At 39.4% G+C, this 21725-nt stretch overlaps 1 protein-coding gene across 3 annotated transcripts in view; it reads right to left on the reverse strand.

Moving 5' to 3' along the window:
• Positions 1–21725, reverse strand: part of MCTP1 (multiple C2 and transmembrane domain containing 1) — a 158991-nt gene that overhangs the window by 11417 nt on the left and 125849 nt on the right. The window contains exon 17 of one of the 3 annotated variants that reach the window (XM_044446288.1): positions 11411–11522. The exons of the other annotated variants lie outside the window; for them this stretch is intronic. Coding sequence (XP_044302223.1) covers positions 11505–11522 — 18 coding nt within the window. The 3' untranslated portion in view covers positions 11411–11504. The remainder of the gene's footprint in view (positions 1–11410; positions 11523–21725) is intronic. 3 annotated transcript variants of the gene reach the window in all.

A 21725-nucleotide genomic window follows, 5' to 3' on the forward strand; every position in this document is an offset into this window, starting at 1 on the left:
ATTTTGAGCAGGGGAGCAGAGCAGAATAAAGTATTAGAGTTATCAGGTTAATCTTATTACTTGTCTGGAATTCACAAAAAGGAATTTGCTGCGGGGTGAATGGGTAAAGCTCTGTTTCTTAAGCTACTTCACACTAAGCTTCATAATATGGGGGAACACATTACACAGCAAAATAAAATACATAGATCTTGGCTGATTCAACATGTAAATTATACCATCAAAATTATTATAAATCAGGACAATACATGGATAAGAGATAAGCTTGGTGTTTTGTCAAGAATCTAAATACTTTGCTGCCACTTCTACTATTATTTTCAACAATTATGTCCTGAAAACCAGAAATCCATGAATTGCTCTTCAAAACATTCAAAGCTGAATCACTATATTAACCAAGTGAAGACAAAAGTACCATACATATTCAGTGTAAAAGTATTAGAATCATCAAAAATTATTTCTAACCTAGGCTCTTCCTGAGTGGAACAGTAGTAGAAGAAAAACAAACCATAAAACTGCCACAAAAATCTACTTATAAAACTTAAACATACATTGCAAGAATGAGTTAATAAACACCCAGCTGAAAGATGGATTATGGAAGACAATCAGATCCTTATGGGACTTGACATGTAATCATAGGTAATCAAAATTAATTCTTCTCATAAAAATGCACATCCTTTTAGCTTAGGCTATTGATCAAAACAGCTAAGATTCAAATATCTACGAAACTAGTTGCATGCGTCAAAGGGGTATTGTTTTGCTCAAGCGGCATGTCATGTGGCAAACAGCTTTTAAACTGGAGAGAAGTTTCAAAAGCAGCTTGCAATATTACATAAAGGCCACCTGTTCAAAGAAAAAAGTCAAAGATTTTTGTGTAAGCTCATTCTGTGAGCTAAAACAACTCTTTCAAACATTACCTCAATAAATAATTGCATCTGGAAAAAAAAATCACACTGATGAGTAGATGGAACTTTATAACACTGCCAATCAAGTTTCCTTGAAATAACAAGACACTTGTGTTTGATGAAGTGTGGAGAGATATATGGTGAAGAATCTAGAAGGCAATCTGTGGCAAAATTCAGGACACTATAGGCATACTGTTGTCATGTAAAAACACATTAGAAGCTTTTCATTTGCAGCTAAATCAAGAGGCACACAGAATTTTTAAAAATTCTGAATTTGCACTGGAAACATATGTTATAGTGACAATAGCCATGTAGGAACAAAGTCTAAACACAAAAAGTTACTGCAGAAAATAATGTAAATCCACTCTGCTTTAAGCAGCTGGAGATATGAATATATAAAAGGTAGGTATATAAATACACAAAAACATTTTAAAGGAGTAAGGGCGCAATTCAATGAGGATGCCTGTAACCCTCCAAAATAAGAAGATTACATGCATTCAGTGCATGGTGGGAGGACAGCAAAGGTTGTCCCCATGCTCCTTCCACCAAACAATGCACTTACGTGGCTGATTTCAGCCACCTGAACATTTGGTTTCTGAGCACAAAGTGAAGGAAGCAGAGGCACCATCAGCATACTGTATGTTTCCTCTTTCTGCACATCCCATAACATCCCCAAAAGACTATTTTCAACATTCTTACAATCTTGCCATCGTAACTGCCACAGTTCTGTGAGGCACTGCAAGTTCAGGATCCCAGCTCCAACCACATAACAAGATTCTGAGCTCAGAGCTGGGAATCCAAATTACCCCATAGCCATCATAGTCTAGCAGCCAGAGGATTTATAGGTATAAATATAGCAAATTTATCCACAAACCCAGAAAATGTATGTACAGAGGACTGATGAAAACTTGGAAAAAATTAAGATGCATCTCACATTCATTATAGGTGCCTATGTTGCTCCTCAGAAGGAGCTAAAATGTGTTTAAACCAGGTTTTAAAAGTTGAACTATCCTGTCAGCCCTTGTTCCTGTGTAGTGTTATCTGATGAATGGCCCAAGTCTAAGGTTGCTGAAGTGGCAAAAAGGTATCTGGATGGGACATCCATAGCATCAATGTGGCATCACAAACCATGAAGCCATGGTAATGTTGGAGATAAGTATCTCTAACAATGCAGAGACATATTTTAGTTCATGTCTTAGATCTGGCCCATTGACAGAACGTATAGCGTTGAAAATATTAAAATGACAATTCTATGGGACTTAGACATGGGATTTATACAAGCTTTCAGTAAGCCATGGGTCATGCCAGCTCAAGTCAGGAACCCTTGGCCATCCAAGATATTCTTGAGGTAACTAGAACAAGATTTCAACCTGCCTTCCTCTATTTTAGTACCCCAGTATAAGACACTATATCATGGGTCCTCAAACTACGGCCCGCCGTGTCCATTTATCCAACCCACCTTTTGATTATGTGATCCCGGGGGGCGGGGGGTGGGCAGGCTGAGGGCAGCCAGTCCCGCGGCCGCCACTGCCACCTTGCCATGTCCGGGCCTGGTGCCTTGCCAGTCCTGTGCCCACCGCCTCACTTTGCTGAGCCCACCATGCCCGCTGCCTTACCTCACCACACCCGCGCCTGCCGCCTTTCAACTGACCCCCCGTTGAAAAAGTTTGAGGACCCCTGCACTATATAGTAGCAAGTTACCCAACAAAAGGCACTGATGTTTACCCAAGTAGGAAGCACACGGAGTTCTAGAGGGAGATTAAGTAATTTATTAAGATAGAAGACTGGAGGGAAGAGAAGGAAAAGTTACACATAAAGTAATACAGAAGCTTTGATACAATATCCCAAGCAAACTGACAAAGCACTAGCTGAACCTATCCTATACAACACTGAAGTAATTGTCTCTCTTACTATTCCAACCAGAATTCAAGAATGCCTCAGCCCATGACAACTTGCCACAAGAAGGTGGAGACAACCAACTACCATCCATCACCCTGTTTATCTTCCACACGGGGCTACCTTGGACTGATCTTTTACACCCAATCCCAGGTTTATTCGACCACAGTCTCTCATTCTGCAAAGGGAGGGACACTTTCTCACAGGAACCAGCTGCAACCACTCACTACAACTAATGAATCCTAACTGTGGCCTCAATCACTGGAGCTGCTGGGGCTTCCTGAGGTAGCACAATCACAGGTAGCAGCATTAACCACATGTCCACAGAGCCTAGCAAGATGAAGGGAGCCTTTTAAAGGAGAGCTGGCAATATTCAGGCTGGCTCAGGCAACAGGTTCAATACTTATTCTTTGACAGAGAGCATTTTCTTACAGGAATTAGTCAATACCATAGTTGTACAGATTGTACAGAAAAAATGCTTTGGTACAGTTTGAAAGAGTCTATGAATAACTGGAATACTTCCACTATATGTGAAGTTCCTTGCTAGCTGGATCACATAAGTCTGACTTCTCATTTTCTGTATCATAAATGCATGCCAATGAGAAAGAAACAAGCTGAGATTCACAGAAAGATGATACATCCCTTGTTGATATACTGTGTACAAGCCTGAGCAGAAGAACAGATGTGTTATCTACAGGGTCTGAATAAGGATATAATACTTAGATGGAAATGTGTCACAGAACATGAATGGGCATTTGCAGCTTATTCTTCTTAAGAATTCCAGCTTTACTTTTATTTTCATAGTGAAAGCAAAGTACCTTCTAATGATTACTAATTACTTCCTAAGGGGTAAGAAGTAAATTGGATCCAAATTCACAAAACAGGCATTTAAAAATGTACAATTTTTACACTTTAATCAATTGCAGGAAGTGTAAACTTCTGGAAAAACACATGCAGAGAAATGTACATTTTATTTATTATTTATTTAGTTAAAGCTTTTATATCCCACCCTGCACAATATCTCAGGGTGGTAATACAATAAATAAATAGATAGATAGATAGATAGATAGATAGATAGATAGAAAGAAAGAAAGAAAGAAAGAAAGAAAGAAAGAAAGAAAGAAAGAAAGAAAGAAAGAAAGAAAGAGCGAGCATCCAAATTGTAGTAGATTGTAGTAAAAATCCAAATAAATTGTAGTAAAAATCCAATCTTAAAAACACTACTAACATTTAAAATAATGGGAAAATAAAACAGTTTTGGCCTGGCACCAAAATGAAAAAGCGCCGGTCCCAGGTGTACCTCTTTGAGAAGCCCATGCCATAGCAGGGGCGCAACCACAGAAGAAGCCCTTCTCCAGGTAGCCACTCCTCTGGTCTCCTCCAAAGAGAGCTCCCGAAGAAGATAGCTCTTCTCCATGTACATATGGCAGGAGGCGCTCCTTCAAAAATCCAGGTCCAAAGCAATTTAGAGTTTTATAATTCATCACTAGCACTTTAAATTGGGCCCAGACTTTAATTGGAAGCCAGTGCGGATGGTACAGGGCAAGTGTATATCTGCTGGTCCCTGCTACCAACCTGGCTGCTCTATTCTGTATTATAAAAAATATGGATAAGCTTGAAAATGATTTGTTTTTCCATTTCAATCCAAATTTAAATCCCTTTGAACAATACTCTCACTTCCACATCCAAATCCGTCACAGAAGATGGAACCCATTTTTTGTCACTCCACCTCTCCCCTCACCCCCACTACTGCCCAAAACATTAAAAAAGGGGTCCTGAGGAACCTGTTTGCAGATCAGAGGGCAGAGCTACTAGTGAAAGGAGGAGGTTGGATAACGTCTCCCCTTGATACATCTCTAGGAATAAGCCAACATCTCTGTAACAGTCAAGGTAATTTATTTTCAGCTACCCAAAGCAGCAAAACTGTGCTCTATAACACTATAATTATTTTTGTAACCACTTTGCTGAAGTGGCAAGGAATCAGCTTGAGAAATAGCTGCACTAAGAAGCTTATGTGGTGGGAGCAAGAAGGATGGTTTATTCTCAAGGACTCCTGGCTGGGATTCATCAGAAACAGAATTGGAATATGAAGCAGAATAGGAGGGAGTTTGGGAGTACGGACCACGCAAGACACTTAGATGGGAGAAGTGGTGGGCTTATCTCAAGGCAGGTGGGTAGACAGTGCCTGGGAATATTCAAGATATACAGCTGGTGAGAGGAGATCCTGAACATAGGAGTTTCTCAGACACAGACCAGGCTGCCCTAGCTCTTGACCCCATGATGTGGCTTCAGTAGAGGCGGGCGGCTTGATTGGATGAGGAGGTGGGCTTGCTTTCAGAAGGCCTCTCTTGAAGGGATAGGGCCCAGGCATGCTGATAAGGGAAATTTCCAGAGGTGAATACCAGATTGAGTTCAACTAACTGTTCTGTGCATGTTCAGAGATTCATTCTGGGTGATTAGTGCTTTTTGGGTCATTAAAGAATGTTTTGCAAGGAAAGTGGTCTGTTGTTTTGAATGGTTGAATGAGGAACCTTGGCTCATGACATCATGGAAGAAAGGAAGACAGAAACAGAAAGAGTTTGCAATAGACAGTAAGAAGGTACATTGAAATCAGAACAAAAGGTTAAAAAGGTGTGCTTTATTATTTATTATTTGATTTCTAACCCACTTCATTAGCCATATGGCTCCCTGGGCAGGTTACAACAATAAAACCATATAATACAATATAAAAACACAAGTCACATTACAATAAAACATTAAAACAATAAAAAAATCATCCAGCTTAACCAAACTAGTAATTTCATAAAAGGCATATCACATTATTAAATGTGATTAAAACAGATTAGCAATTAAAATACTGTTGAAATAAAAAGGTCTTTGCCTAGCACCAAAAAGACTATAAAGGGGGCACCAGGTGAACCTCTCTGGAGAGCTCATTCCAGAGTTTGGGTGCCATTCCTGAGAAGGCCCTTCTTGTTGCCATCCTCCTTATTTCCTGAGGCAACAAGCTGACAACCATACTGATGACAACTCAGCCCACACCTTCTGACGACATCATCCAACAGTTTCATGTAGATGTTAAAGAGCATGGGGAATAAAATGAAGCCTTGCAGAACTCCATTGGATAAATGCCATGGTGCAGAGCAAGAATCCCTCAGCACTACCTTCTGGTTATGAACAACCAAGTAGGAACCACTGCAAAGCAGTGCCCCCTACTCCTAACTCTTACCAACCTGTCCAGAAAGATACAATGGTTGATAGTATCAAAAGTCGCTCAGAGGTCCAGAAGAACCAACAGGGCTGCACTTTCCCTTTCTCCTGGAATAGGTCATCCCACAGGGCAACCAAGGCAGTTTCCACTCTGAATCCAGGTCTGAATCCTGATTGAAATGGATCCAGATGGTTCATTTCATCCAAGAATGTCTGGAATTAGCCAGCTCGAACACCTTGCCCAGGAAGGAGATATTAGCAACAATTCTATAGGTGTTCATGTCCCTTTGGTCCCAGTTGGTCTTCCTCAGGAGTGGTCTAATTATGGCCTCTTTTTAATGAGGGAGTGGTCCCAGCCTCTCTAAAGAGGCATTCATAGCCTCCAGGACCCAGGGGCACACCCCCTCCTTACCAACTATTTTATACAGTATTTATTTATTTATTTTTTGATTTATATCCTGCCTTTTTCCCCACAAAGGGCTCAAGGCAGCTTACATCTCCTCCTCCATCTTATCCCCACAACAACAACCCTGTGAGTATTGGATTGAGAAGCAGAAAAATGAGAGGGGAGGGGAGAACAGACAAACAGAGAGAGAAAGTAAAATAACACTACTACAGGAAAGAACTGTTCTTAAGTTCACTCACCTGTTTTATTTAAAGTATTATAATGGGGCACTTAGGATGCAATCTTATGGGCATCGGACAGCACCTTAATAGCCACAGGATTATGTGGGCTTTGAGGTCAGAGCTGGGAATGCCCTTCCTTCACACACTCACAGTGGGTATGGACAGAAGTGCTTTGGTTGCAAGAGTGATCTGGGGAGGGGCTTGTGGGGTCAGGTATGGGCGAGAAGACAGGCTCCATTAACACACACAGTATTCTGGCAGTGCCTCAGCCTACTTTCCTTAAGTTGTCTAGATGGTTTGCAGGGTGGGAGAAGCTTGTTTTCAGGGTCTGCACTATGTATTCATACTGCAAGAAACATATTGTAGAAAATGTTTTCTTTGGTTCCTTGAGCATATATGAGAATATCTCAGATATTCATACCTAATATTCTTTGGATAGAAAATAAAGCAAGACAAGAAATAGGATCCCACAAACCAAACTATAGCTAGATTAGAATTCCAAGGGCACATAGCAATTACAAGAAAACACAAGGTTTTTAATGTGAGCATTACCTGATACATGCAGTACACTGGCAGCGTTTTCTAACTACTAATTTAATTCTCCCTCTCTGGGATGCACACTTTAACATGGTGAGGTGCTTTGAGAGTGTCAGAGAAACCAAGAGCAGTGCTGCTAGGCAGTCAGACTCTTTCACTAGTGTGGTCCTCCAGCAGGGTCAGTCAAAGCAAACTAGTCAAGCTGAAACACCAGATTAAGATGCATCCACCCTTTTCAGGAGGAACAGTCCCATCAGCAGAAGAGAATGGGTATATCTAGTAAAGGGGACAGAGAAACTCCCGAAGGGCAGCCAAGGGGCAGCAGTGGTAGTTGAAGACAACACTTGTGCAAGATCTTTCACAGACAACGGCAGTGAAATTCACGCTAACTCTGGTTAGTACTGTACAAAAGGTGGCAGTGGTAAATCACTGCTGAATCTTCCTATCTTGAAAACCCCGTAGTGTAACAACCTAAAATGAAACAATAAATAATGCCAGTAGATGAGACTCCTAGGTCAGAAGGCACTCATCCAGCTACCAGGGAGGGACAAAGCCCAAGTATGACTAATGCTGTTGCTAATAATGCAACTAGATCAAAGCTGAGAGGAAATCTAGTTGCTGACATGCGCAGAGGTGGAAGGAAAGTCCAATGCTGCACAACACATACAATTGAAACATGAGATATGGGAAGACTGAATCAAGGCAAACTGGAAACTGTAAGGCAAGAAATAGAATGTTTAAAAATCGCAGTCCTCGGTATGAGTGGACTGGTGGACTGGTGCTTAAAACAAGCTCAGAAGAACAGAGTTGCTCTTATACTGAGTCAGGAGGTAGCAAAAGCAGTAATGTGGTATAATGCAAAGTCTGACTGAATCACATCAGTGAGAATTTGTGGGAAATCTATCAGTATAACCATTATTTATGTCAATGCTCCAACAACAGATGCTGAAGAAGAAAAAAATAAAAAACTTCTGTGCAAGTGTCCAAGAGGAAATTGCTAACATACCATTACAAGACACAATGTTAATCATAGGTGACCAAAATGCAAAAGTAGGAAAGAAAGAATCCAATGTTGTGGGAGAATTTGGCCAAGGAGTCAGAAACAAAGTAGAAGAACAACTCATAAAATTCTGTGAAGTCAACAATTTGTTTATTGCAAATGCATACTTCAGGTAAACAATCAGGCATCTGTACACATGGACATCACCAGATCTTGCCCTCCTCTGTGTGACAGCCTTTTAAGTATTTGAAAACTGCTATCATATCTCTCTTCAGTTTTCTCTTCCCAAGGCTAAACATGCTCAGTTCTTTCAATCTCTCCTCACAGGGCTTTGTTTCCAGCCCCCTGATCATCACTGATGCCATCTTCTAAACCTTTCCCATTTTTCTGCATCTTTCCTGAAGTGAAGTGCCCAGAACTGGACACAGTACTCCAGATCAGGCCTAATCAGAGCTCAATAGAAGGGAACTAGTAACTCACATGATTTGGTTGCTATACTTCTATTAATGCAGCCCAATGTATCATTTTCTTTCTTTTTCTGCAGCCACATGACATTGATTCATTTTCAACTTGTGATTTATACAATTCCAAGGTCCTTCCTACTTGTACAATTGTCGAGCCAAATATTTCCCATCTTGTAACTGTACATTTGGTTCTCTTTCCCTAGGTGCAGAATTTGGCATTTGTCCCTACTGAATTTTATTCAGCTCTGTGCTCCAGCCTATTTAGGTCACTTTGAATTTTGTTTCTGTCTTACCAGGTATTAGCTATCCCACCCAATTTTGTGTCATCTGCAAATCTGATAAGCATTCCTTGTACATCTTCATCCCAGTCATTGATAAAAATGTTGAAGAGCACTAGGCCCAAGACTGATCCTTATGGTACCACAAGCATAACCTCTCCCCAATCTAAGAAGGTGCCATTGAGAAGCCCTCAATTATCAGGGCTGATCTGGATCCTTATGGTACCACAAGGGAGTTTACGCAATAAAAATTAGATTAGATTAGTCTGGCAAGACTTTTTCTGCATAAATTCATTCTGGCTTCAAGTAATTAATCTGTAAGCACCTTTACAACTTCTTTATTATCTATTTTAGAATTCTCCCAGATAGCAATGTCAGAATAACTAGTCTTCTGTTCCCCCTTTTTGAAGATAGGGACAACATTAGCCCTTCTGCAGTCATCTGGCATTTCCCCTGTCCACCATGATTTCTCATTGATCATAGACAGTTGTTCTGAAAGTTCTTCTGCCAGTACCTTTGCTAGTATAGGATGCAGTTCATCAGGCCCTGGAGATCTGAACTCATTCAAAGAAACAAGGTGTTTCTTGAAAGGAAATGCAAAAGATTACAACAGCTTATGACTCTTTCCCACACAAGCAAAATGATGCTCAGGGTGTTGCAATCAAGAATTTTACCCTATATAAAGTGAGGAGGGTTGCCATTCAAGTTGAATGCCAAAAAGGAAGAGGCATTCAAGATCATATCTTGATTATATGCTGCCTACTACAGTACACTAAATAAGGTCAAAAGATCAGTCTATGTTTTACCGACTACAGCAAAGTGTGTGGTTCACCAGAAGGTATGGATGGCTATGAAAGAAATATGTATGCTTCAGCATTAGATCATCCTGATACTTAACCTGTATAGTGGACAAGAATCTACTGTAAGAACAGAATATGGAGAAACAGAATGGTTCTCTACAGGAAAAATAGATAGTAGCAAAGCATCAGACAAGGGTGTATTTTATCTCCCTATCTGTTTAATTTGTATGCAGAATATATAATGGAAACTGGATTAGGATCAGAGGAAAGGATTGAAAATTGGCAGAAGATGCATCAAGATATGCAAATGGTACCATATAACTGGCAGAAGAACAATGAATTTAAACAACTCCTGATGAAAGTGAATGAAGATAGCACAAAAGCAGGATTGCAGCTGTACATTAAGAAAACAAAAATCAGGACTACAGAGGAACTACACAACTTTAAGGTCAACAATGAAAATACAGTGAAAGATTTTACATATCTTGATTCAGTCATCAGTTCTAACAGGACTGCTGCCAAAAAATTAGATGATGACTGAGAGTCGGAAGGGCAAGCAATGAAGGAACTAGGAACTAGAAAAGATAATCAATTGTAAGGATATTTCACTGGAGACCAAGGCCAAGATTGTCCACATGACTGTATTCTTGACTAGTATGTATGGGTGTGAAAAGAAGAATGCTGATAGGAAGAAAATAGATGTGTTTCAAACATGGTGTTGGTGGAGAGCTTTGCAAATGCCCTGGACTGACAGAAGACGAACAAGCGGATCCTAGATCAAATCAAGCCAAAAGTTTCCTTAGATGCAAGAATGACTAAACTGAAGCTGTCGTGCTTCAAGTATATCACAGCAGACAAGACCCAATCGAGAAGACAATGACAATAGAGAAAGTCAAAGGTAAAGGAAGAAAAGGAAAACCAACTAAGGGATGAATTGATTCCATAAAGGATGCCATAAACAGCTTGAATTTACAAAAGCTGAGCAGGGCTGTCAAACACAGCCCATTTTGAAGGGCATGTATACATAGGGTTGTCATATATTGAAGATTACTGGCAGCATGTAACAACAGCAACAATTATAATTCTGCAAATAAACTTAATAAGGTAAGAACATCAGTAGCCTACCTGTTAGACCAGCCAAAGTGTCCATCAAGTACAGCATCCTGTTCCCCACAGATGCATCCAAGAAGCCCAGAAGCAGGGTACAAAAATATCACCAATTTCTTGGTGGCAGAGTAAAGATAAAGTCAAGTTTGTTTTCTCCCTCCCTTGGTTTCATGATCAGGGAAACCCTTCCCTTGGTGCTGTTACCATCAGAGAACCTTTGTTGGGAACACAAGAGAGGGCCTTCTTGAAGGCCACTTCCAGAATTTCAAATGATTTCCAAAGGAGGTACATTGGCTCCCTTCTCTGCTGTCCCGCCACCAGGAAAACATCTTTTTACTTAGAAAACATCTTTTTACTTAGGAATGCTTTCAGCATATAAACTGGTCTGTTTGGTTGGACATGGTTTTTATTCTTTCATTGTGGCATTTTAATAGTTCTATGATTGTTTCAATTATGTTTTATTTTAAATGTTGCCTTGCATTGTTGTTATAGTAGCTTCCATGAGTGTCATTTCTGCTTATTAGTTTATTCGCTTAGGCAAATTTGGAATGTCCAACATGGTATCATTCTATGAAATGTGCCCCATACTTACTTTTTAATTAGAAAGGCAATATAATACGGATATATAAAAGATATCCTAATTCAGGGCTCTCTGGGGTATCTGGACAGAAGGTAGTCTATCATAATCATCTAGGAAGTTCCATCTGCAAAACAGAACTAAAAGGTTAAAGAGCCATGCTTATTTTCACAAAAATAAAAAACCGAGATCTGCCAAAAAAAAGGGGGGGGGGGGGGGACCTGTCGCAATGTAGTCTCATTCCACAACTGGAGAGGTTATAGCTCAGTGGAGAGCATATGATTTGCATGCCTGCAGAAGGGCCCAGGTTCAGTCCTCAGCATCTCCTGGTACATGGCTAGAAAAATTCCTACCTGAACCTCAGGGGAGATGTTGCCAGTTACTTGGCAGGTTCTCTTATCCCATGGCAAGACACTGCGGTGAATTACCATAATGGACTGCTTGTTCTGCATAGCACCTATGAAGACCCTGAAGGAACACTGGGTTCCTTGAGGTTCTTCACTCCCCCCTTCCCCCTCAGACCTCCGGGCTTTATCTCAGAGGACAGCACACATGAGTGCCCAAAGCACTAGTATGCCCAAATCAGAATCATTCTGGTTCACTGTGGATGCTTTTCCTTTTAAATTAGCAATTGAGACATGCAGCTTGTCCATAAGCTCTGCAACTCCATTTTGGCAACCAAAAATTTCTCCTTTAAAGTGCCATCACAGGTAAACTATGGAGTTCAGTGGCACTGGAAGTAGTGATGGATTTGAAAGGGGATTGGACAAATTTATGGAGGAGGAGGCTATCAGTGACTACTATCCTTTTCGGCTATGCACTACTCTGTTACCAGAGGCAGCGTGTCTGGCTATACCAGTGGTGGAGGAACTTGGGCAGGCAAAGCTTTGTAAGATGGATCAGATAAAAGCTGGCACATAGATTTGCAAATCTGCAAGGTCTTATATTTTAAGATCAGTTTCAAATTTGATTCCATTTTATTAAAAAGGAATTAATATGTGGCATATAAAGTGTGATAAGGACAAGCAATTGCAGTTTGCATCTAACTCATCCTTTTCTACGATGATGGGACTATTTGGGGCTCTGTAGAAATCTTTCTTCCCTTAAACTACTGCTTATGACTTATTCTTGCAAAGGAAGCATCCAGCCACAATATATGAATTCAATGACAGCATTCATCTTCAACATTTGTCAGGTAGGTTTTGTATTATTTATTGTTTAGTAAATAAAGTTTAAATGCATTTTCAGCCTCAGTTACAAACTATCTACCCATTTTCAGTTCAACAGCAGGGAATAAAAGCTGCCATCATTTGAAGTCTTTCCCCCCCTCTATTCTTTGTGCCTTCTTTCCATGGATTTCATTATAGCTACTGGAGGTATGCATTGTCAGATCTAGGGCACAGCAATACTGAGTAAACAGGGGGGAGGGTTCTGAAATTTTTATGATCCTCGTTACTGGGGTGGAAGATAGAACGTATTCAATCTCCTGCATTCTTTCTTCCCTATCCCTGAACAGAAAACTTTTTCTTAAAAAAAGAGAAGGATCTGTTCTTCTTAGGCCAGTAGATTACTTCTGAAATGCTTGCATGTTTGTTGAAGAATGGTGGTTACAGACATTCACATAAGCATGTGTATAATTTGATTAGATGGCTTGCAGCAGAACTGGCTCCCTTGAAAGGTCCAATGGTGTCAAAGTTCGGTTAAGGTCTGTGACAACTCATGCAAACATGCAAGGCACTGCTGCAGTTACCCAAAAAATGCCAGAATCAGCCTTTGAAAAACAAAACTGATCACTTAATTTTAGTCTCACTGGAATCTGATCTGAAACCTGGTGTTGAACAAAGCTCACAAAATTTTATTGTGTTTCATCCACAGTCTATTAATTCATAGACAAAGAGGACATATTACTATACACTCTACTTCCTCTGTACAGGTGAAATTGCATGGGCTACCTATACAAAGATCTGCAGCACTGGCTCACTAGGTACACAACACAAACATTTGCTAGCCTGTGACCAGAGGTAGCAAAGTAAAAGGTAATTAAAGGCACAATCCATTTGGATAGACACTACAAAGTCCTATGACACCCAGCATTCTTTTGTCAGAATGGTCCACTGAGTAATGGTGTGATTTGTAGGGCCTTTGTCTTTAAAAATGCAAGGAATCACAACCAACAGGTCTTAACCCAGCTTTGTGGGGAGAGAAATATCTGGATAGGAATGACTAACATCAATCATACTGGATTGCTATAATTTGGGTCGGAAGGAAGAAAAGCTTCTTCCCTGCACAGTGCTATGATTTTATTGACTAAGATAGGTCTGAAATGCAAATTTAAAGAAACATATTCATCTTTTAAATGCACCAGGAGACAGATGTTCAAGAAAAAGCCTGCCTACTGTATATATGGAAGTCTTCCCATAAAGTGTGAATGGATCATGACCAGATTTCCACTGGAGATCATCTTAATGAATCATCCAAATCTACTGTACAAAGCGCTATTATTATACATGCAATGTTCCTTTCTGGTCTTCTGCACGCCAGATGGGAGTGACTGAATAATAGTTTCATTGTTACTGCAGAATGCTTCAAGGTGAAGCAAGATTTACAAGCATTGGTCCTTTACCATATGCACAGTGAATACTGGCTTCCACTATATATTCTGGCCAGTGGATAATTCCTGTGCATTTTTCAGTTGCATAGATATTGTATCTTATTTCTATGCAATGACAATTTTACTTAAACCCTACACTACTTGAAAACAATGCAGAATCACTAGCAAGACTTATCGAAAACACTGGAGAACACTGTAAAAAGTCACTAATGTGCAAAGCTTTTCTACCGAGTCACTGCAAATAACTGTAAAACGCCCTCATTGTGTTATGTTAAAATAATGTGAATATAAGGAAGTTCCCTTGGCAACCAGAGGCAGCAAATCCTGATTGGATGGATGTTAAGTGTTTTGTCTAAAATTTCTTCACACTTACAGGGAAAAGGAGCATTCTTTGTTAAAAGATTTTTTTTATAGAAGAATGGGGAGAGACAGGGAACGAATCCTCTCTTTTTCCCTGTCCATTGCCAGGAATGGCATCTCAGTGCCTAGAAATGCAGAGCTTTGCCCTATCTGGAATAAGAAAACAGATTGCAGACATGACAGCAATGAGCTAAAGGCAAAAGGAGGCTAAAGAACTGAACAACAGTAATAACAAAGGAAAGGTTTAAAAACATCTTTTAAACAACTTTGCAGCAAGAGGACAGTTAAAATGTATAACAACAATTAAAGAAGCAGCACTGAGAATATCGTGTGCATGGCTTTTATGGATCAATTTTCAAGGCATACGAAAGTGCTGGTTGTGTTTGGTGTGGGAGTGGCAGAGGTAGTGTGGGGTCTTTAGCACCTGCAGCACTACATGAGTTGCTCTAAACAGGGGAAAGACAGAACATAATCAAGAGAGAACTGCTGCAGCCCCACTCTCAGTGTAGTTAAATGGACACTGGCTAATCCTATCCCTACTGGTGAGGATGCAGACTAGATGGTTGGATGCAGGTTATGGTCATGCTGTCCATATCTAGTATCACAACTGGCATTTGCACTGGGCAAGGCCTCTGGCATAAAAGAGAAAACATCATGTTGCACATGTATACTCAAGGAAGACCCTTCTTGACTGGGCTTGAGGACTTTGTATGAGTAAAACTAGCTTTACAAGGGGAAAGTGAATAAAGCACATTCCACCTGGTGTCAATATAAACACAAGTCGTCCTCAAGCCTTACCCCATCTTACCAACCTTACTCCATTCTTTTACCATATTTGAAGTTTACTTGCCAAACAATTTAGGAAAGCTTGTAATGTTAGAGGCAATTTTGACTCAAGCTCCAGCCCATGGCCTTCTGACTGTGGGAACAAAAGTAAGTGACTGGCTGGGTCTGTCTGACATGGAAACTCATCATGGGTGACTAGCCACAGTGGTTACCATCATACCATGCAGTGCAAACCTGGACTACTTCTTGCATGGCTTGTTCTAGGAATTGTGGGACCCATGAACCTAATCACACTGTGAGCTCAGGGAAGCAGCTAATGAGTCACTCAGCAAGAATGGGGGTGGGAGGAAGTTCCTTGAGCTTGCTGGTATCAACCTGTCCCCCCCCGCCCCACCCAAGATGGCCACTTCACTGATTTTGAAGTAGCAACTTTGGAGTAACTGTCATCGGGTTGTTCTCTGAATGTGTCCCTTTTGAGTTGCTACCACTCTTCCCACTGCTTTTGGAACCTCTCCACAATTTCCAAGGAACATGTTGGAGCAGTCCTCAGTTCATCACTTTTCAATATTGTAAATATTGGAAGGCCTCAGCAATTATAGGCGGCCTATAAATCTATGCAAATAAATAAATAAATTCATCTTTAAGGCATCAGAAATATGTGCAATAGTTTTTGTGATCTTTTGCAGGTAGGGGGTTAGTATTTCAACAATGTGTAAGGACATACCTCTGCCAGGTTGAAATTCAGTCCTGTCAACCTACTTAATGTCTTGGAAAGTTGTCTCCTGTCAAACATCAGAAGACAACATCCATGGACACTGCCAGAGCATGCCTGCAAATATGTCAATGTGATTGCACTCATTTTCACTTGATCGCTGTCAAATGGTGAGCTGTCAAAAGAAAAGAAAAGCTGAAGGGGGATCATCACTTGCAAAAGAGGGTGGCAACTACATTTCCCCTTTACAGGTGTGATCCTCTAGTTTTGTATTATTGCTCTGACTGTCCACCTTTTCTACATTTCTCTCAGCCTCTAGGTGCTCAAAAACACTCCCTTTATATGAGCACTTTCTTTTGACAGCTGTGGGTTGTTCCAGAAACAATTCACAACACAGAGCTTATTCTCAGGATGGATTCTCATGCCATGGAAATTCACTTTCTATGTAGACTAGTAAGCTTTATAAAGAAGTGCACTTTATAGAGCATTAGCCTTATTGCAGTATAAACACTAATTTAATTATATTCTAAGTAGGCTCTTTAATCCAATGAAATGTTCCCTTCCCATATCAGATTATTATTCTTGAATCATATTAGGTAATGAATAAAAGAAAATGCTTAAAATTGAAGTTATGCATTTTCAGTGCAAAAACAGGGGGGACAATTTGTTTGGAGTAGGTTAGTGGGAAATCACTTTATTTTTACTAAGACTTTCAGCTTGCTTCATTGCTAATATGAACGTTTTTAATAATAAAAAAGTAATTAGGACTGTGTGATTTCAGAGGAAAGAACTCTAAAACTATGACAGTGATGACTTAATATTGCAAATTATAGTTTTTAGTACAGGTAATTTAGCATACCAAATCGCAGTTCTAATTTTTTCCACAGGGCAAAAGCAGAGGAAATGTACTTGCGGAGGAGGGTACAAAATTGAAAATGAAAATCTCTTAAACAGTGAAGCTCTTGAAAAGATTAACTATAGCCTCTCTCCGGGTGAAAGGTCTCTAAACTTGCAAAGAAATGTTGTTTCCTCTTCAAAAATGTGGAATCTAGATCAGCAATGTTACTGCATATATGAAACAGAAAATGGTTCTGAAGACTATATCTATTACGCTGATGTGTTAAAAAATTAAACTGTGTTGATTTTGCCTGGGAAATAGGACAGTTTGAAGTTTCCCATGGAATAAGTCCTGCAGCACAGAACAGGGAATGGAAAGAGTCACTATACAATTGATAAACTGAAAATCTGGTCACTTGGGCAGTATCCAATGATGTCACTCAGCAAATGTAAAAAGCACTAACAGATTCAGCTTTGCTGAATCTTTCCAAAGCACATCCACAGTTGTGCAAGTGGTTGCAAATGTGGAATGTGTAACTGGTTGTATAAGTAGAACACTCAGTGAGTGGCACAATAGTTATGCACAGCTGCTTGCACAAACATAACTTGAGAGTATGAGTACAAGAGACATGCTCACTATGCTTGACAGGGCAAGGGGTGGGAGTGTAAATAAGTGGATCTTTGGGGCAGGAATTTGGGAAGAGAAAAGAAAATGGTGGCTAAGCTACCAGTGCTATAATCAATGAGAGAGCAACTTGGGATAGTAATCAGAGAGCTGCTGCGGAAATGTTTGGGCAACAGCCTCTGGGGTAGCTTGAGGGAGCTATAGCTGGTAGGGATTTGGGAGAATATGGTGATAGGAAAGAAGACAGCTGGGGTGTGTGTGTCCAATTTTAGGTCTTTCCACGGCAAATGGGGCCTGAAGGAAAGAGAGGTGGTATTAGGAAAATAGGAGGTGTATAGGGGCGGATCAGCTGGGCTACAGTTGGATAGAGGGATACAGACCACCATAGGTTTCAGAGCACAAAATTGAGTGCAGGTACTGTTGTCAAGGCAAACCGGTGTGTGCTTTGTAGGATAAATGGAAGAGATGAAGGTATCAGGGATGAAGTGGACCCCAAACTGACTTGCAAGTATAGGGAAGAGACTATCACAACTTCAGTAAGTGGAAGGTAATTGTGGGACAGGATTTAGCAGGTATGGATACCGCGAAGTAGGATGCGTAGTGGTTCAAGAGGTGAGTCATTGCACTGTTGAGTAGGGCACAGTTGTTTTCGTGGCATATGAAGATGAAGACTCATAAGACCTCTACTAGCAGTAACTAGCCTAATAATTGTAGCAATGTCTGTTTGGTAATAGTAAATAAATAGTAAATAAATAAATATTAAATCAATAAATATCTGTTCATGTATTGCAGCTCCCAAACATCTGATATTGAGCAGGTCTGGCCACCACTGGTATAGATTAAAAAGTAGTTTTATATACCTACTTGGGAGCTTTTTTTTCTATGTAAACAGCAACCCCACTCCCAATCTAGATGATAACTACAGCAGAAGCAATGCATTGAAGTCCCCCATTCCCCAAGACAGGTTGCATCTCCTACATAGGCAATTTATTTTCAAAAGTCATTCATGAATGGTTAATTGTGTCAGCAGCATGTCCAATTTGGCCCTCAGACTGGGAAAACCCAGGTTCAAGTCTCTGCTCACAGAGCTCACTGAGTAAACATGGGCCAGTTGCAACATATATTATATTGATTGTTGTGAGGTAATTGAGATAGAGCCATCTATGGCATCATGAACACCTTTATGGAATAGAAATGTAAGACACATATACAAAACAATAGACAGTCTATTCCAACAGTTGCCAAGTATTTCAAAGAATACCAAAAACACATTGTTATTTCAATTTATTACAAGAAATAGTTCAACAAGGATCAATAAAGGAAAAAATGAATGATTTTGAATGTAGATCAACACAAGTTCCCAAGACTATGTGTACTTACTGATTTTTCAGTATCCTTAAAATTATTCTTAGAGAATGTGAATATGCAAACCATGTACTGCTGCTAAAATCATTATCCCTGAGATCCAAGCAATTTGCGAATGTAAATGTAATGTTCTTTGGCTTCTGTATTAAGGACATTGCTACCTAAAGATACGAACAAACTAAAAAAGAGAAGGGCAAACACTTACATATTTCAGTCACCATGCCACTGATGTGGTATTTTTTTTTAAATAATCAGGTTACATCTGAGTTCAATTACTTTGCAAATAGGTATCTATAAAATCAAATTAATCAATCATTTATGCAAGTTTATTTTCCCATGTGCTATTTAGAGATAAGCCGGTCTAATATTAGATTTCCACTGACATAACTGTGCATGCAGTGTGATCTGATTTGGTAAAACATGGCACAAAAGGCGACACATTTTTCTCTGATATAGCACACTGAAAAATGGAAAGGAATTGCCGATGTATAAAATGTGACAAGTCAGATTCAAAGATTAAGTCTATGAAATCAACTCAGTGAAAACTTACTTGTTAAGTTACCCCAGGCACTAAACACTCCAACAAGGAAATCTAATATCCAGAGTAGTTATTTAGACAATCAATAAAAGGCACTGTGCTATCAGACTGCTACAGCTGTTTGCTGGCCTATCACATCACCTTAACTGTCCACAAAATGTTCAAACACATGTTTTTTTTGATCAAAGAGATACTAGGTTTTTTAGTATCCATATTAAATACCAAAAAGAAATTTGGCATACTTACATCCACAAGCCATTACCATCTTATATTTAAAAGAAAGTTGTTTTTTCTCATTTTAAAATAAAGGCTTCATTTGAAAGAATATAGATTTGGTTATATAAAATATGGTACTGTCAACGCCATAGTATTTTTTTTTAAATCATTTTTTCCCCATATGCACCACTGGAATACCCATACAGATCTTGGACATCTGATGTCCAAACAAACAAAGCACGTTTTGAAAATAACAGAGGACTCAATGATAACTAGATATGAACAAGTGGGTCCTGCAATTAGATGTTGCAAGTGCATCCTCTTTCCTAAAACGATCATCCAGCAGGACATTCCAGCATCTTTTCCTTCCTCTCCAAAATAATCTTTTTTTTTAATGTTAACCTAGTCTGTGATTATTAAGCATGTTCAGTTCTCACTGGTCTTTTGGTAGAAACTGGCCCTCTGTTGCTTTTAGCTGGAAAGTGGCATGCCAATATCCCCTCTCGTTTGTTTGGGCTACAATGTTGTTAGCACCTACCACCTGAGTTCAGCATCAGAGAAATGTTACCATTATGGAATCAGCATTCCAACACGTCTGGGGTACCACATTTTTTAAGACAGTATACACAAGCAAATTACTGAACTTCACATTTAGTTCAGTTCAGTTAATAAAAGTATCATTACAATATATATTCTTCAAAAACAACCAGAACACTCTGTTTCCCAGAGTGCGGAGCCACACAGAAATAGCTTGTGCGGGATATGTTTTTAAATACACAAATTATTCTTCAGGTATATGAGTATATTTGGATTAGTAAGGATGTAAATAATTTTCTTAGATTCAGAAATGAATAGTGACATATACACTTTCCACTGTGTTATCTTCTAAAAGAAAAAGTTTTGAATATATTTTATTTATTTATTTATAATATTTATATGCCCTCCTGTTGCAAAAATATATGTTTCTTTACATTCAGAGAGAGCACTAAGGAAAATCATTATCTTCCTACACAGTTAATAAATCAAGACATTATCTGCATATTTATTTGCATTATAGTTGGATTACTTAATAAAAGAATTACTGTTATCGGTACGATACTGGTCAGGAGGGAAAAAGCTACTTGTATGAATGAGAGTAATGCCTTCAGTAGTTTGCAAACCCACAGTCCCAAAGAGACTAACACAAGTCCAAACATGATCTCTCAAAGCTCAGTTCAGAATGGCAATTGCAAGTTAATTCAGAACCATACAGTGCTGCTTTTGATGTCAATTTCACTGATGTGAGATCAGGAATGCTTGCTGCATGACGATGGATTAAGTTTGCATTTGCAAAGGATAGTAGACATTCTTTTAGTTCCTAACACTTTAAAGTAAATGATAATAGGGCTAATTCTGTGATAACAGAAGACTTTTTTAAATGTAAATAACAGTCCCTAGAAATACAGTTGCACAATTTGGAAAGATGTGTCTGGTTATTTGCTAGCTATTTTTAAGTATAATCAGCTACCATTTTAGTGCAGCCTGAAAACCCAAAATTGGTTGGGTTGAATTGTATGGGCTACAGGATGATGCAATTTGAAAAACAAAATTTCTTCAGTTCCAAAGAACTGTCCTATTTTCCCCTTCTCTTGGTAGAGTTCCAACCCAACCAATGGACACAAATGGGTCGTGGCCTTTGCCAACACACAAGGTAGTTTACTGGTCAAATTGCAGCATGCATTCTGCTTAGGAAAAGATCTGGCATTCCAAAACTGGTTGATTACTTAACTGATAGACAGGCACAGTTGGAAGTGGAGATCAGTGGGAGGTGTTTGCAAAACAAGCAGCAGCAATATATAGAAGATACCTCCTTCTTGCAGAAATGAAATGGTTGTGGTGAGTTTTACACACCAGGTTTGTATACAGTGTTAATCTAACTCAAAACCCCACTCATTTCAGTTGGGTCTATTCTAAGTAGGATGAACACTGAATAACCCATTTTATTTGAATTTATCACCAAAGTCTTTGTCTGCTGTATCTAGTATGCTCTTAATAGGATAGCAGGAAACACGAAACTTTAAAATTCACTTATTTTAACTAAGATCAAATCTAGTGATGACATGACTTGATATTACATGGCATATTAGTGGACAAGCAAGTATCAACAGTGCCACATATCCAATACTGAAGTAATATTTGGGTGACAAATATTCAATGAGAATTATACTTCACCAGCCTCACAAAACTCCTATAGGGTACTAACAGAACACAAAAACCCAGATATTAATGATTCTGCTTATC

This window comes from Varanus komodoensis, unplaced genomic scaffold (genome assembly GCF_004798865.1).
Source record: "Varanus komodoensis strain SLA01 unplaced genomic scaffold, ASM479886v1 scaffold5, whole genome shotgun sequence".
Taxonomy (NCBI): Eukaryota; Metazoa; Chordata; class Lepidosauria; order Squamata; family Varanidae; genus Varanus; species Varanus komodoensis.